Genomic DNA, 16,699 nt, shown 5'->3' on the forward strand with positions numbered 1-16,699 from the left:
GCACTATTAGGAACAATTTGTAGTTCCGAGCCGTCGGAAATGGCCAAAATAAATAGATAAATAGAATTTCTTATTGCCTCTACTCGGACAATAATAAATTGATTTCTTCCAAGATGTATTAAATATCACATCCAGGGACAGGCTCTCCAATAGGATCCCATCCCAGCAATGTGTAAGCTAAAGTGATCGCATCAGGGATCACGTTACTTTATGCTGTGGATCTACTGCGCACGAATGGTCATTAGACACCAGTGACTGTTACTGGGGAGGGATCCGAACAATCCTTCTCCTAGTATATTGTGCTATATGTAGCTTATAGACTACAATGGCTAACGCCATCACTATTGCAATGGGAAACAGGGAAAGCACAGCAGATACCTTTGATGTCTGCTGCGGAACTCCTGTAATACTTTCAGGGGATACTTACTGTACATATTAAGGGTATTCTGATTTTTTCGTGTGATTTCCCACAAAATGTGTATATTACATGCAACATGTAACATGCAAGAGACTTTATGTAGAAGAAAAAGAGACAGGATCCACTCATAGATCACCCCCTGGCTGAGGCTGTGCATGGTAGGAAACTTTACAGGGTACATTTTCAGCTGAACTTGGTTGGAAATGGGGGAAGGTCTGGGGGGTGCCGTGAGAGAAGGCGATGGGAGGACAAAGGGGAGCTGAAGAGGAAGAGGTGAGGAACACATGAAGTGAGAGGTGAGAAGGGTACAGGGCTGGTCACAGCGGAGGGGCAGCCCACAGTAACTAGCCACACACTGAAGGGGCCCTGGAGGCAGGCGAGAAGGGCTCTGGGGAGGTAGGAGGTGGAGCAGCAGCTGAAAATGGTATTACTGTATCTCCGTCTTGACACTGTATTAACTGTAGATGGTGGCCACACTGTGCCCTGCGACCCAGTATTTTGGCGCCACTCAAATATTTTGGGGGGTGCAAGCTGCCCCCTTACCCCCCTGTTCCAGCGCCTATGTGTGTTATTGCTTTGATGTTTGTGACTTTTTTTGGAGAGCTTTAGGATAATAGCCAGTAGGCGTGCTGTGCTTATCCATGTACTGTACATAAGTAGAACACTGGGCAAAGCCTTCCTGTGGCTAGCTATAAGGTTGTTATGACTCATGAGGGTGTTTGTGTTAGTGACATGACCAGCTGAACTCATTTATAGATTGCTGGGTGTGACTGATCACCAGAGTGTAATAGCAGAAGGTGCGAGGCCTCCATCAGAGCAGAACAGTGGTTCTTATCAAATGAGTACAGCAAGCGATGGTGCCAATCTCCCCTCTTTATACAATAATACTTGCACATCTAACATACAGTGTTAGTTATTTCTTTGCAGGAAATAAATACCAGGTGCTCATAATATTTCTATTGTGTCCAGACTACTATCCTGTGGTGACTGTTCCGGCTGGTGCAAGAAGTATCCATTTCCAGGAACTTCAACCTTCTACCAGTTACCTCGCTGTGAGAAACCTAAGCAGGAAATACTACCTGACTAGTGATTGGACCATTGATTGGCCAGGAAAGTTCTCCTTTGCCGGGACTATTTTTACTTATAAAAGGTCATTTCAACAGCTGGAGAGTCTTTACGCGGATGGACCGACAAATGAGACCCTAGTCTTGGAAGTAAGAATTTATTTATTTGGGGAATATAAGGAAGGGATATACAAACTCCACACTAGGGCTGTGGTAGGAATCAAACCCAAGACCTCAGGGCTGTGAGACAATAATGCTAACCATTACGCCAACCATGCTGCCATTATGAAAAACAAGTTGGGCCCCTAGCACTCAGCTGTCTATCATAATGTATATAAACAAAAAATGCACATTCTGCACGGTATATTTACCACGCCATATAATTTGTGTCACTATATAAATAATAATAGCAATCTGACGTTATAGTAAATTTATTGTCATTCTAAAATACCGTATGATGTCTAAGGAGGCTCCCTGTGATGGGTAAGTGCACTTTCCACCCTTTCAGAAATCCTGTGCAGAACACGTTTATGTTTCACCATTACATGAAATAATACAAACCAAAAACCCTTCTCCAATAGCCATCAACAGCATTTGTACAACTTAAAACACACTTAGCAGTAACCCAGCCAAGGAGCCCTAGCTATAAGTTTGATGTTAACACTATATTGATTTAGAGATGCTTACAAGGTGACCTTTAGATGGTGCCGATATGAGTCACTGCTTCAGCTACAAGATATCTTTAGTCAAGCTGGTTAAGGAGATGTGTGGTTTGCTCCTGATCAAAGCTCTAACTACAAGAAGCCAGACATATCTGACCTAATATAAACACTTAATTATAATCTGGTCTGACTGCGTCCCACCGGGGAAATGCTTAATGAATGAGTTATGTTGTTAACAGCTTCTCACTGTTGTATGCAAGCTTTTAATAGAAATACTCTTTGTTTAATCATGTTTTTGGTTAGGGATTCCCGTGGCCAGTAACAAGCAATTGTATTGAAGTGGTGATGGAAATTCAACAATGCCAATACATACCTCCCAACTTTTCAGGGCCGGAAATCGGGCCCCTCACGCGGCGGAGCCGTGCGCGTCCCAAAAAGGGTGTGTGGCCTCATCTGGTGGGAGTGTGGCTTCCGATTGGTGGGCGTGGTCACCCGGCGCCGACCTGCTTTTCTTCACTTTGGGGGAGTGCCCAGCGCTCGCCGAGCAGCAGGGCAGCCCCCTTCTCCCCTCCTAGCACTGAATACATGCCGTGTGCGTGCGCACAGCATGTATTCAGAGATCACTCGCTGCTTTGCAGAGCAGCGGGTGATCAAAGCTTCCCCCAGCTGCCCCCCCGCCCACGGGACACTGCGACACATGGGTGGGACAGCGGGACAGTGACCGAATAGCGGGATTGTCCCGCTGAAATTGGGACAGTTGGGAGGTATGCCAATAGCATACCTCCCAACTTTTCCTAGTTCCTTGGAGGGACAAAATCCCGAATTAGGGGGCATGGTTTTGCTGCTAGGGGCATGGCCCATGATTGTGGGACTTCCCATGAGGCCACCCCCCATTTTCTACAATGTGGTGGTATGCCCAGTGCTCTGTGAGCTGCTAGCATGTCCTCTGTCCCTCTCTCCCAGTGAGCAGACACTGTGCGCATACGCACAGCATCTATTCACTGCTGCTCTAAATAAGAGAGGGTCTTCCAACTGCCCCCACCACGGGACACTGTAACCTGCGGGTGGGACAGCAGGACAGTCCCAGAAAAATGGGACTGTCCTGCTAAAATCGGGACAGTTTGGAGGTTTGCAATAGGCTTCAATTTAAATTTTAGCCAGCAACTTCCCTCTCTATTCCTGCATCCACGAACACATTCCTTCCCGCTCCATACATATTGATGATAGAAATGTCTTATTTATTTAAAGATTTAAAAAAATATGTATATAAAATACAGTAATAGAAGCAAAATAATTGTAAGTGTTAAAGTGGCCAGTAATATCTCATGTACCTCTTACCTGATAAGCTTTACAGATGCTATAGCCTGGGCTCTGATTTCTTTATGTGGCAAGTAGGGATTTAAGGACTGGGTTGACTTTTGCTCGCTTTAAGACATGATTTGATTACCCAGTATTTTCTAGTGCCTGCTATACATAAAGTACAGTATATTGTTTCAATGCATTATACCGCAGAAATCATTTAAGAATGATATATATTGTAAAGTAGTTAAATCGTTCTTGTCAATGTTTAAAGATAAGCAGACAGCTCTCTCACCAGAGCCATAAGTAGATGTTTTGGTGCCCTGTGCTAGAAAGAGCACTGGTCCCCCCCCCCCCCCCTTCCCAAAAAAATTATGTGGTCCCAGTGACAAACGCAGGATTTCTAGAGGGGGTTTTCAAATGCAATCTGCAAATATCCCACTCTATGGAACATTATGGATGATCTAAAGTATAGGCTGTATCAAAGATGTTTCAATTATAGAAATATAAGTGATCAGGAAAAGGTTAAACATCCATTATGGAAGGCACAAACATTGTGGAACTAGTACTGCACTTTCTAGGCTCACATTCTCCCACCTCATGGTAAGGCTCCTGTCTCTTCTTTCTGGTAGCTACTCTTTGGTCCAGTGCACTGAATGAGAGCTCAGAAGCACACACACAGCAAACTTGGTAGAAGAAGCTGCTACCACTGGGCATGTGCAGGAGCTTTGCATGATGTGGTGGCAGCTCTAGTAATCGTATTATATACCATTGCTGTTGTTGTCATAGTTTGCCACTTGCCAATGATAGGGGGGTTTCTGGGCAACCGGAACCCCCCCTTGCATTTGCCTATGGGTCTGACTGTGAAGATGTATAGTCACACAACCTATTTAAGTTAGTATTATAATACGTAGGAGTATAGGCGCTAAGGCCAGTATCCAGTTATCTGTGTCCATTTACAAAAGGTTATTGTATCGCCGGGGGCTATCCAATTAACCCCGATTAGCAGGTGCGAGCTGCAGCTAATTGGGGATTTTGTGTCACCTGCCTTAGGTTTCACTGAACCTATGTTTTGTCATGGGAAAAATTATTTTTTTAAGGGCGGTCAAATTGGATAGCCTGTAAAAATAAATATCAGTAAAAAAAATCGAGAAAAACGTTTTCATACGCAATGTTTTATTGTGCCTAATTGGATGCCCCCATTTTTAGTACATTGTTATCTTGTATCACAAATATCTATTTTTAGTGAAGGAGAGAAAATCTGGTAACCTTAATGTACTTTATTATTATTATTATTCTTATTATTATTATTTTTAAAACCATAAGTGTATTTATTTAAATCACAAATTGATATTGTATGCACAAACATAAGATACAGAAAGTTATATATCTGAAAACACTTTTGTGGTTACTATTTTAATAAGACCGCTGCATATAAATATACAATGGTCATAGTTAAAAGTCTTGGATGCCAATATCTATTACTAGTCCAGCAATATAAACTCCAGCAAGTAAAGTGTAATAAAGTGCAGATATTGGCCCTCATTCCGAGTTGTTCGCTCGCTAGCTGCTTTTAGCAGCATTGCACACGCTTAGCCGCCACCCTCTGGGAGTGTATCTTAGCTTAGCAGAATTGCGAACGAAAGATTAGCAGAATTGCGAATAGAAAATTCTTAGCAGTTTCTGAGTAGCTCCAGACTTACTCCTACATTGCGATCAGTTCAGTCAGTTTCGTTCCTGGTTTGACGTCACAAACACACACAGCGTTTGGCCAGACACTCCCCCATTTCTCCAGCCACTCCCGCGTTTTCCCAGAATTGCGAATAGAAAATTCTTAGCAGTTTCTGAGTAGCTCCAGACTTACTCCTACATTGCGATCAGTTCAGTCAGTTTCGTTCCTGGTTTGACGTCACAAACACACACAGCGTTTGGCCAGACACTCCCCCATTTCTCCAGCCACTCCCGCGTTTTCCCTGAAATGCCTGCGTTTTTCCGCACACTCCCAGAAAATGGTCAGTTTCCGCCCAGAAACACCCACTTCCTGTCAATCACACTCCGATCACCAGAACGATGAAAAAACTTTGTTACGCCGTGAGTAAAATACCAAACTTTTTTGCTAATTTACTTGGCGCAGGCGCACTGCGAACATTGCGCATGCGCAGTTTGCGACTTATCGCTCCGTAGCAAAAAAAAATAACGAGCGAAAAACTCGGAATGACCCCCATAGGGCCTAGTTCCTGATTGTAGCCGTGCAAAATTTTGCATGGCTACGATCAGCCACCATGACATGCAGGGGGACATCCGGCACAGGGCTAGTCCGCCCCGCATGTCTGGCCCTCCCACCGCCACACGGGTGCAATAGCATAACACGGCTGCGATGCTAGCGCACTCACCAAAAAAGTCCCTACCTGCGCAGCATTGCTGCACCGGTAGGCAACTTTTTTGCTGCGTCCCGGGTCGCAGCGGCTGCGTGTGACATCACGCAGCCACCGAGGCTCACCCCCGCACGGTCCAGGCAAGCCTGCATTGCCCGGACCGCGCCCCCAAAACGGCAGCCGATAGCCCACCACCTCCCGCCCAGTGAATGCCTCTGCCTGTCAATCAGGCAGAGGGTATTACTGGGCTGAGATGCCGATCGTATTTCTGGCATACACATGCATTCGCAGTTCAGACCTGATCGCAAAAACGCACAGCAGCGATCAGGTCTGAATTAGCCCCATAGTACACTTTGTGAATGGCATCCCGCTTCTATTAAATATTACTGGTAAGAAACTGTTGTACAGTGTTTTCTGCTTCCTGTGTCACAGCAGCCTGTGTGTACCAGTGACATGCGGTGAGGCAGAGCCTTTCCTGTTATACTTTTGAATATACCAGAGATTTGATTATATAAAGTATATAAAAAACACAAAGAATATATTAGAAATATCTTCTTTGCATTTTTCAAATTATTTTTATAGTCAAAATTCTGGAGTAAAAAGTCTAGGTAGTTAGACTGTTACTCTTTGACATCACAGTGCATTCAGCTACAGGCAGTTAGACAATACTTCTGTGACATCACAATGCATTTAGCTGCAGACAGCTAAATAGTACCTCTGTGACATCACAATGCATTCAGCTGCAGGCAGCTAGACTGTATCTCTGTGACATCACAATGCATTCAGCTGTAGGTAGCTGGACAGTACCACTGTGACATCACAATGCATTCAGCTGCAGGCAGCTAGACAGTATCTCTGTGATATCACAATGCATTCAGCTGTAGGTAGCTGGACAGTACCACTGTGACATCACAATGCATTCAGCTGCAGGCAGCTAGACAGTATCTCTATGATATCACAATGCATTCAGCTGCAGGTAGCTAGACAGTATCTTTGTGACATCAGAATGCATTCAGCTGCAGGAATCTGGACAGTACCACTGTGACATCACAATGCATTCAGCTGCAGGCAGTTAGAAAGTACCTATGTGACACCACATTGCATTCAGCTGCAGGCAGCTGGACAGTATCTCTGTGACATCACAATGCATTCAGCTGCAGGCAGTTAGAAAGAAACTCTTTGACATCACATTGCATTCAGCTACAGGCAGCTAGAAATTACCTCTGTGACATCACATTGCATTCAGCTGCAGGCAGTAAGAAAGAAACTCTGTGATATCACATTGCATTCAGCTGCAGGGAATTAGACAGTACTTCTGTGACATAACAATGCATTCAGCTGCAGACAGCAAAATAATACCTCTGTGACATCACAATGCATACAGCTGCAGGCAGCTAGACAGTATCTCTGTGACATCACAATGTATTCAGCTGCAGGCAGTTAGAAAGTACCTCTGTGACATCACAATGCATTCAGCTGCAGGCAGACAGTACCTCTCTGACCTCACAATGCATTAACCCATAGGAAACAGCGACAACAATATGGTCACATTCAATATCAGTTTCCATAAACAGCCCTATACTGGCTCAACTAGGACTCTAAACTTTAGCAAAGCAAATTTTGATAAGATGAGGGTATTTTTCAGGGATATTGAATGGGAAGGTTTGTTTTTAGGAAAAAATACTGCGGAGAAATGGGAGGTACTAAAATTCCTGCTAGCTAAAAATACACTCATATTTATTCCTACGAGCAGCAAAAAAAGGAATAAAAATCATAAACCGATGTGGCTTAACAAAAAGATTAAGGAACTTATGGGCAAGAAAAGGCGAGCATTTAAAAAAAATACAAATCTGACGGGGAAGCAGAGTCATTTCAGCACTATAAGGAATGTAACAAAATATGCAAAAAGGAAATAAGAGCGGCTAAAGTCGAAAATGAAAAACTAGTAGCAAAGGAAAGCAAAGCGAATCCCAAAAAATTATTTAAATACATTAATAGCAAGATATTAAAGAAGGAGAGTATAGGCCCTTTAAAAGACAAGTTGGGAGTCTTAAGCAAAAATGATAATGACATAGCGGACACACTAAATGAGTTTTTTTCAACAGTATTTACTAGAGAGGACCCAATTCAGGGACTAACATATAATCTCAATAATGAGAATATCCCACTGATAGGTACTTATTTAAGCGAGGAAGTAGTCTTTGACCGATTAAAACATTTAAAGATTAATAAGTCACCAGGTCCCGATGGTATTCACCCAAGGGTTCCAATGGAGCTTCATTCTGAACTTGCAAAGCCGCTATTTTTGATCTTTAAGGATTCAGTAATATCAGGTATGGTTCCCAAAGACTGGCGTATAGCGGAAGTAGTGCCTATATTCAAAAAGGGAAGTAAAGCTGAACCAGCTAATTATAGACCAGTTAGTCTTACATCTATAGTGGGGAAAGTATTGGAAGGTATTCTAAGAGATAGTGTTCAGAAGTTCCTTGAAGTCTATAAGGTCATTAAAAGGAATCAACATGGGTTTATGTAGGACAGATCCTGTCAAACCAACTTACTTGGCTTTTATGAAACAGTAAGCGCAAACCTAGATCAGGGTAAAGAGGTGGATGTAATCTTTTTAGATTTTGCCAAAGCGTTCAATACTGTACCACACATGAGACTTATCTACAAGCTACAAGAATCAGGGCTAGGAAGCACAATATGCACTTGGGTCAAAAACTGGTTAGATAATAGGGAGCAGCGCGTTGTGGTTAATGGATCTTTTTCAACTTGGACTGAAGTGCTATGTGGTGTGCCGCAAGGCTCAGTATTAGGACCGCTATTGTTCAATATTTTCATTAACGACCTAACAGAAGGTCTAGAGAGCATGGTGTCAATTTTTGCAGATGATACCAAATTGTGTAAAGTTATAAATGCGGAGGGGGATGCTGAGTCGCTTCAGATTGACTTAGTTAAATTAGAAGCTTGGGCAGCGAAATGGAGAATGCGCTTCAATACAGACAAGTGTAAGGTAATGCACTGTGGTAACAAGAACAAAAATAACACCTACCTACTAAATGGGGTAAGATTAGGGGATTCTGTACTGGAAAAGGACTTAGGTGTCCTCATAGATAGCAAACTAAGCAGTAGTACCCAAAGTAGGACTGCAGCAAAGAAGGCTAATAAGATATTAGCATGCATAAAACGGGGAATTGATGCTAGGGACGAGAGTATTATACTCCCGTTATATAAATCACTTGTGATGCCACACCTTGAATACTGTGTACAATTCTGGGCACCTTACTACAAAAAGGATATCCTGGAGCTAGAAAATGTTCAAAGGCGGGCGACCAACCTAATTAAGGGTATGGAGACGCTGGAATACGAGGAAAGGTTTGCAAGACTAGGCATGTTCACACTGAAAAAGAGGAGATTAAGAGGGGACATGATCAACATTTACAAATATATAAGGGGACAATATACAGATCTTGCGCAGGACCTGATTTTGGTTAGATCAACACAGAGGACTCGTGGACACTCGCTCAGGTTAGAGGAGAGGAGATTCCACACAATACGGCGTAAAGGCTTTTTTACGGTAAGGACGATACGTGTTTGGAATTCCCTGAGGGAGTTGTAATGGCCAACTCAGTCAACACCTTTAAGAATGGGTTAGATAAATTCCTTATGGATAAGGATATCCAGGGTTACAGGACATAGTCACGCACTATGGTTATTATAAAAAAGAGGGGTTAATCGGAACGGCAGTCGGTAACTTCAGTCAAAATTTTATACAAAATAATCGTACATAGGAGACCACAAATAGGTTGAACCCGATGGACAATTGTCTTTTTTCAACCTTAGATACTATGTTACTATGTATTAAGCTGCAGGCAGCTAGACTTTATCTCTCTGACATCACAATGCATTCATCTGCAGGCAGTTAGAAAGTACCTCTGTGACATCACAATGCATTCAGCTGTAGGTAGCTGGACAGTACCATTGTGACATCACAATGCATTCAGCTGCAGGCAGATAGACAGTATCTCTGTGACATCACAATACATTCAGCTGCAAGCAGCTAGACAGTACTTATGTAACATCACAATGCATTCAGCTGCAGAGAGCTAAATAGTACCTTTGTGATGTCACAATGCATTCAGCTGCAGGCAGTTAGACAGTACCTCTGTGACATCACAATGCATTTAGCTGCAGGCAGCTAGAGAGCATCTCTGTGACATCACAATGCATTCAGCTGCAGGCAGCTAGAAAGGACCTCTGTGACATCACAATGCATTCAGCTGCAGGCAGTTAGTAAGTAACTCTGTGATATCACATTGCATTCAGCTGCAGGCAGCTAGAAAGTACCTCTGTGACACCACATTGCATTCAGCTGCAGGCAGCTAGAAAGTACCTCTCTGACATCACAATGCATTCAGGTGCAGGCAGTTAGACAGTAGTTCTGTGACATCACAATGCATTCAGCTGCAGACAGCTAAACAGTACCTCTGTGACATCACAATGCATTCAGCTGCAGGCATCTGGACAGTACCACTGTGACATCACAATGTATTCAGCTGTAGGCAGTTAGAAAGTACCTCTGTGACACCACATTGCATTCAGCTGCAGGCAGCTAGACAGTAAATCTGTGACATCACAATGCATTCAGCTGCAGGCAGTTAGAAAGTAACTCTGTGGTATCACATTGCATTCAGCTGCAGGCAGCTAGAAATTACCTCTGTGACATCACATTGCATTCAGCTGCAGGCAGTAAGAAAGTAACTCTGTGATATCACATTGCATTCAGCTGCAGGCAATTAGACAGTACTTCTGTGACATCACAATGCATTCAGCTGCAGGCAGCTAGACAGTATCTCTGTGACATAACAATGCATTCAGCTGCAGGCAGTTAGAAAGTACCTCTGTGACACCACATTGCATTTAGCTGAAGGCAGTCCTGTAACTAGACATTTTAGCGCTGTGTGCGAGAAACAGCACCGATGCCCCCCCCCCCCAATATACAAAACAGTGTCATTGGGCGCCGCAGGCGCAAGGCAAACATGTAGGGGCGTGGCTTCATGGGGAAGGGACGTGGCCACAGAGCTCCATTTTACACCTTACGGCAGGACAGGCAGAGTCCCCCTTTTTACACATTATGGCAGCAGAGTCCCCCTTTTTACATATTACAGCAGCAGAGTCCCCCTTTTTACATGTTACTGCAGGCAGAGTCCCCCTTTTTACACATTACGGCAGGCTGAGTCCCCCTTTTTACACATTACGGCAGACAGAATCCAAGAGAGAGAGAGAGAAAGTATTATACTATTATATAGCTAGTTACAGCCCTGGGTGAAGTTTTTATAATTATAAATTTAGAGGGAGTGAGGCATAGAGAAGGGGTTTATACTCACCCCCCAAGCTTCCTCTCTATGCCTCACTCTATTTAAATGTATAACTTTACCTCCCAATTAATGTCCACCCTCCCTATGCCAACTTCAGTTTCAATTTCTTTAATTTATAATGTAACCTTCCTTTCTTGATACTTCTACCTCCCCCCCCTCCGCCACCAATCACTACTTATAATTATATTTATATGCAGTATCAATTTATTTTATATTCTACTCACCATCCTCAAGTGAAGGCAGGTGAGGGAAAGGTCACCTGAGCACCTTTTTGCAGCACACCCTGTGCCTGTGTGCTGCGCTGGACTGCTGCTGCAGGGTAAGAGTGTGTGAGGCAGCAGTGGCTGACTTGACTGACATGTACTGTCTGCTCCTCCTCTCCCAACTACAGCAGCAGCAGCTCCTCTCGGCGCAGGGCAGTATGGGAAACAGCTGTCATCACATCTCTCCCGTCCCGAGTCCGTGGAGACACAGTGGGGGCGGCTACGGATCATCGGATCCTGCCTTGCAGTCCCAGAAGGAGACGGCAGCGGTAACGCTCACTTGTAACAGAGGTGGCCGAAGGGAGACGAGAAGCGGAATGCAGCGGGCGGCCGGAGTGAGTGCATTGTGTAAATGCCATGTGGGTGTGCTGCCAGATGGTGCGCCCTCAGTGCATTTGCGCTGTGAGCAAGGCACCAATGGCACACACCTAGTTACGGCCCTGGCTGCAGGCAGCTAGACTGTACTTCTGTGACGTCACAATGTATTCAGCTGCAGAAAGCTAAATAGTACCTCTGTGATGTCACAATGCATTCAGCTGCAGGCAGCTTGGCAGTACCTCTGTGACATCACAATTCATTTAGCTGCATGCAGCTAGACAATATCTCTGTGATATCACAATGCATTCAGCTGCAGGCAGCTGGAAAGTACCTCTGTGACATCACAGTGCATTCAACTGCAGGCAGCTAGAAAGTACCTCTGTGACATCACAGTGCATTCAGCTGCAGGCAGTTAGACAGTACTTCTGTGACATCACAATGCATTCAGCTTCAGACAGCTAAATAGTACCTCTGTGACATCACAATGCATTCAGCTGCAGGCAGCTAGACTGTACTTCTGTGACATCACAATGCATTCAGCTGCAGGCAGCTACACAGTACCTCTGTAACATCACAATGCACTCATCTGTAGGCAGCTAGACAGTACCACTGTGACACAGTGGCGTAACTACTGCCCCCGCAGTCCTCGCGGTGGCTTGGGGGCGAGGGCTGCGGGGGCGCCACTGATTTACAGCAGACTGACATGCGGACGAGCGTCCGCATGTCAGTCTGCTTTCTCCTTCCCTCCGCCGCTTGTTGGAGGGACACGGAGGGCACAGCGTCTCCTGTGTCCCTCCTGCTGCATCAACTCCGGCGGCCGCGGGTCTGATAGGGAGAAGTGCCGTCCGTGAGCTCTAATTGGCTCACGAACCGGCACTTCCCCCTATTAGACCCGCGGCCGCTGGAGATGATGCAGCAGGAGGGACACAGGAGAGGCTGTACCCTCCGTGTCCCTCCAAAAAGCGACGGCGGCGACGGGGGGGGGAATGATATCTGGCACTGGGGGGAATATCTGGCACTGGGGGGAATAACTGGCAGGGGAGGGATATCTGGCACTGGGGCATTGTCTGGCACTGGGGGCATATATGGCACTGGGGGGGATATCTGGCACTGGGGCATTATCTGGCACTGGGGGGGAATATCTGGCGGGGGGGGTGGATGTCTGGCACTGGGGGGAATAACTGGCAGGGGGGGATATCTGGCACTGGGGCATTATCTGGCACTGGGGGGGAATAACTGGCAGGGGGGGGGATATCTGGCACTGGGGCATTATCTGGCACTGGGGGGCATATATGGCACTGAGGGGGAATATCTGGCAGGGGGGGGATATCTGGCACTGGGGCATTATCTGGCGACTGGGGGCATATATGACACTGGGGGGGAATAACTGGCAGGGGGGGGATACCTGGCACTGGGGCATTATCTGGCACTGGGGGCATATATGACACTGGGGGGGAATAACTGGCAGGGGGGGGGATATCTGGCACTGGGGCATTATCTGGCACTGGGGGCATATATGGCACTGGGGGGGAATATCTGGCAGGGGGGGGGATATCTGGCACTGGGGCATTATCTGGCACTGGGGGCATATATGGCACTGGGGGGGAATATCTGGCACTAGGGGCATATATGGCACTGGAGGGGGGGAATATCTGGCACCGGGGGCATATATGGCACTGGGGGGGGGATATCTGGCACTGGGGGCATATATGGCACTGGGGGGGGCATATCTGGCACTGGGGGCATATTTGGCACTGGGGGGGAATATATGGCACTGGGGGCATATTTGGCACTGGGGGGGAATATATGGCACTGGGGGCATATCTGCACTGGGGGCATATGTGGCACTTGGGGGGAATATCTGGCACTGGGGGCATATGTGGCACTGGGGGGGTATATGTGTACCTGGCACATGGGGGGGGGCTATATTTGGCACTGGGGCATGTGAGTACCTGGCACCGTGGGGGAATATCTGGCACTGGGGACATATGTGGCACTGGGAGCACAGCCCTAGCAACGAGCATGACACACAGTGCATGAAACACCTGGCAACGAGCATGAAACACAGTGCATGAAACACATGGCAACGAGCATAACACCCAGTGCATGAAACCCCTGGCAACGAGCATGACACCCTGAGCATGAAAACCCCTGGCACCGTGCATGGAACCAAGAGCATGAAACCCCTGGCAACGAGCATGACACCCAGTGCATGAAACCCCTGACAACGAGCAGGTAATTGAAAAGTAATTAGAAGCCTTACTGTAGGACTTAATGTGTAATGGGCATTACGGTGTGTGGTATAATGTATCACGGACATTGCGGTGTGTGTCATAATGTGTCACAGGCATTACGGTGTATGGTATACTATATCGCGGGCATTGTGATATGTGGTATAATGTCTCAGGGTCATTGCAGTGTGTGGCATAATGTATCACGGACATTGCGGTGTGTGTCATAATGTGTCAGGCATTACGGTGTGTGGTATACTATATCACGGGCATTGTGGTATGTGGTATAATGTCTCAGGGTCATTGCAGTGTGGCATAATACATAACGGGCATTGCGGTGTGTGGCATAGGGTGTAACGGGCAGGGCATTGCGGTTTGTGTCACAGGCATTACGGTGTATGGTATACTATATCACGGGCATTGTGGTATAATGTATCACGGACATTGCGGTGTGTGTCATAATGTGTCACAGACATTGTATGTGCTATAATGTATCAGAGGCATTGCAGTGTGTAGCATAATGTATAACGGGCATTGCGATTCCTGTCATAATGTGTCACAGGCATTACGGTGTGTGGCATAATGTGTCGGGGGCATTACAGTGTGTGCATATTGTGTCGTGCATTATTGTGTGTGGAATAATGTCTAAGGGCATTGCAGTATGTGGCATAATGTATACTGGGCATTACTATAATGAGGAAAAATGACAAATAATGTAAGGGGCATGAATCAGGATTATTTTTCTTTCCTGTGGTGGCCAACGTATGGGCGTGCAGGTTGCAGAACTGGGGTATAAGGTAGTCTTTTCCTGCAATGTCACGCCCCTTTATGCGAAACCACGCCCATTCCAACGAAACCACACCCCTTATTTTGCCACAATGCACTCATCTGTAGGCAGCTAGACAGTACCACTGTGACATCACAATGCATTCAGCTGCAGGAAGCTAGACAGTACCTCTGTGATATCACATTGCATTCAGCTGCAGACAGTTAGACAATACTTCTGTGACATCACAATGCATTCAGCTGCAGACAGCTAAATAGTACCTCTGTGACATCACAATGCGTTCAACTGCAGACAGACAGTAGCTCTTGCAATCCCAGAAGGAGACGGCAGCGGTAACGCTCACTTGTTACAGAGGTGGCCGAAGGGAGACGAGAAGCGGAATGCAGCGGGCGGCCGGAGTGAGTGCATTGTGTAAATGCCATGTGGGTGTGCTGCCAGATGGTGCGCCCTCAGTGCATTTGCGCTGTGAGCAAGGCACCAATGGCACACACCTAGTTACGGCCCTGGCTGCAGGCAGCTAGACTGTACTTCTGTGACGTCACAATGTATTCAGCTGCAGAAAGCTAAATAGTACCTCTGTGACGTCACAATGCATTCAGCTGCAGGCAGCTAGACAGTATCTCTGTGACATCACAATGCATTCAGATGTGGGCAGTTAGTAAGTAACTCTGTGATATCGCATTGCATTCAGCTGCAAAGAGCTAAATAGTACCTCTGTGACGTCACAATGCATTCAGCTGCAGGCAGTTAGACAATACCTCTGTGACATCACAATTCATTTAGCTGCAGGCAGCTAGACACTATCTCTGTGATATCACAATGCATTCAGCTGCAGGCAGCTAGAAAGGGGTTCACTACGGCTGGCCGGCGGTCGGGCTCCCGGCGACCAGCATCCCGGCGCCGGGAGCCCGACCGCCGGCTTACCGACAGCTTGGCGAGCGCAAATGAGCCCCTTGCGGGCTCGCTGCGCTCGCCACGCTACGGGCACGGTGGCGCGCTACGCGCGCCACACTATTTTATTCTCCCTCTATGGGGGTCGTGGACCCCCACGAGGGAAAATAATTGTCGGTATGCCGGCTGTCGGGCTCCCGGCGCCAGTATACTGAGCGCCGGGAGGCCGACCGCCGGCAAACAGAAGACCACCCGCTAGAAAGTACCGCTGTGACATCACATTGCATTCAGCTGCAGGCAGTTAGACAGTACTTCTGTGACATCACAATGCATTCAGCTTCAGACAGCTAAATAGTACCTCTGTGACATCACAATGCATTCAGCTGCAGGCAGCTAGACAGTATCTTTGTGACATCACAATGCATTCAGTTGCAGTCATCTGGACAGTACCACTGTGACATCACAATGCATTCAGCTGCAGGCAGTTAGAAAGTACCTCTGTGACACCACATTGCATTCAACTGTAGGCAGCTACACGGTACCTCTGTGACATCACAATGCACTCATCTGTAGGCAGCTAGACAGTACCACTGTGACATCACAATGCATTCAGCTGCTGGAAGCTAGACAATACCTCTGTGATATCACATTGCATTCAGCTGCAGGCAGGTAGAAAGTACCTCTGTGACATCACATTGCATTCAGCTGCAGACAGTTAGACAATACTTCTGTGACATCACATTGCATTCAGCTGCAGACAGACAATACTTCTGTGACATCACGATGCATTCAGCTGCAGACAGCTAAATAGTACCTCTGTGATATCACAATGCGTTCAACTGCAGACAGACAGTAGCTCTGTGACATCACAATGCATTCAGCTGCAGGCAACTAGACAGTACCACTGTGACGTCACAATACATTCAGCTGCAGCTAGACAGTTCCTCTGTAACATCACAATGCATTCAGCTGCAGCTAGACAGTACCACTGTGACATCATAATGAATTCAGCT

The 16,699-nt window shown here is 46.3% G+C and overlaps 1 protein-coding gene across 1 annotated transcript in view; it reads left to right on the plus strand.

Annotated features, from left to right (window-relative positions):
• The window catches only part of ADAMTS18 (ADAM metallopeptidase with thrombospondin type 1 motif 18), a 168,920-nt gene that overhangs the window by 123,776 nt on the left and 28,445 nt on the right, over positions 1-16,699 (plus strand). The window contains exon 16 of the mRNA XM_063945394.1: positions 1,388-1,632. Within this exon, the coding sequence (XP_063801464.1) occupies positions 1,388-1,632 (245 nt within the window). The remainder of the gene's footprint in view (positions 1-1,387; positions 1,633-16,699) is intronic.

Source organism: Pseudophryne corroboree, chromosome 11 (genome assembly GCF_028390025.1).
Source record: "Pseudophryne corroboree isolate aPseCor3 chromosome 11, aPseCor3.hap2, whole genome shotgun sequence".
Taxonomy (NCBI): domain Eukaryota; kingdom Metazoa; phylum Chordata; class Amphibia; order Anura; family Myobatrachidae; genus Pseudophryne; species Pseudophryne corroboree.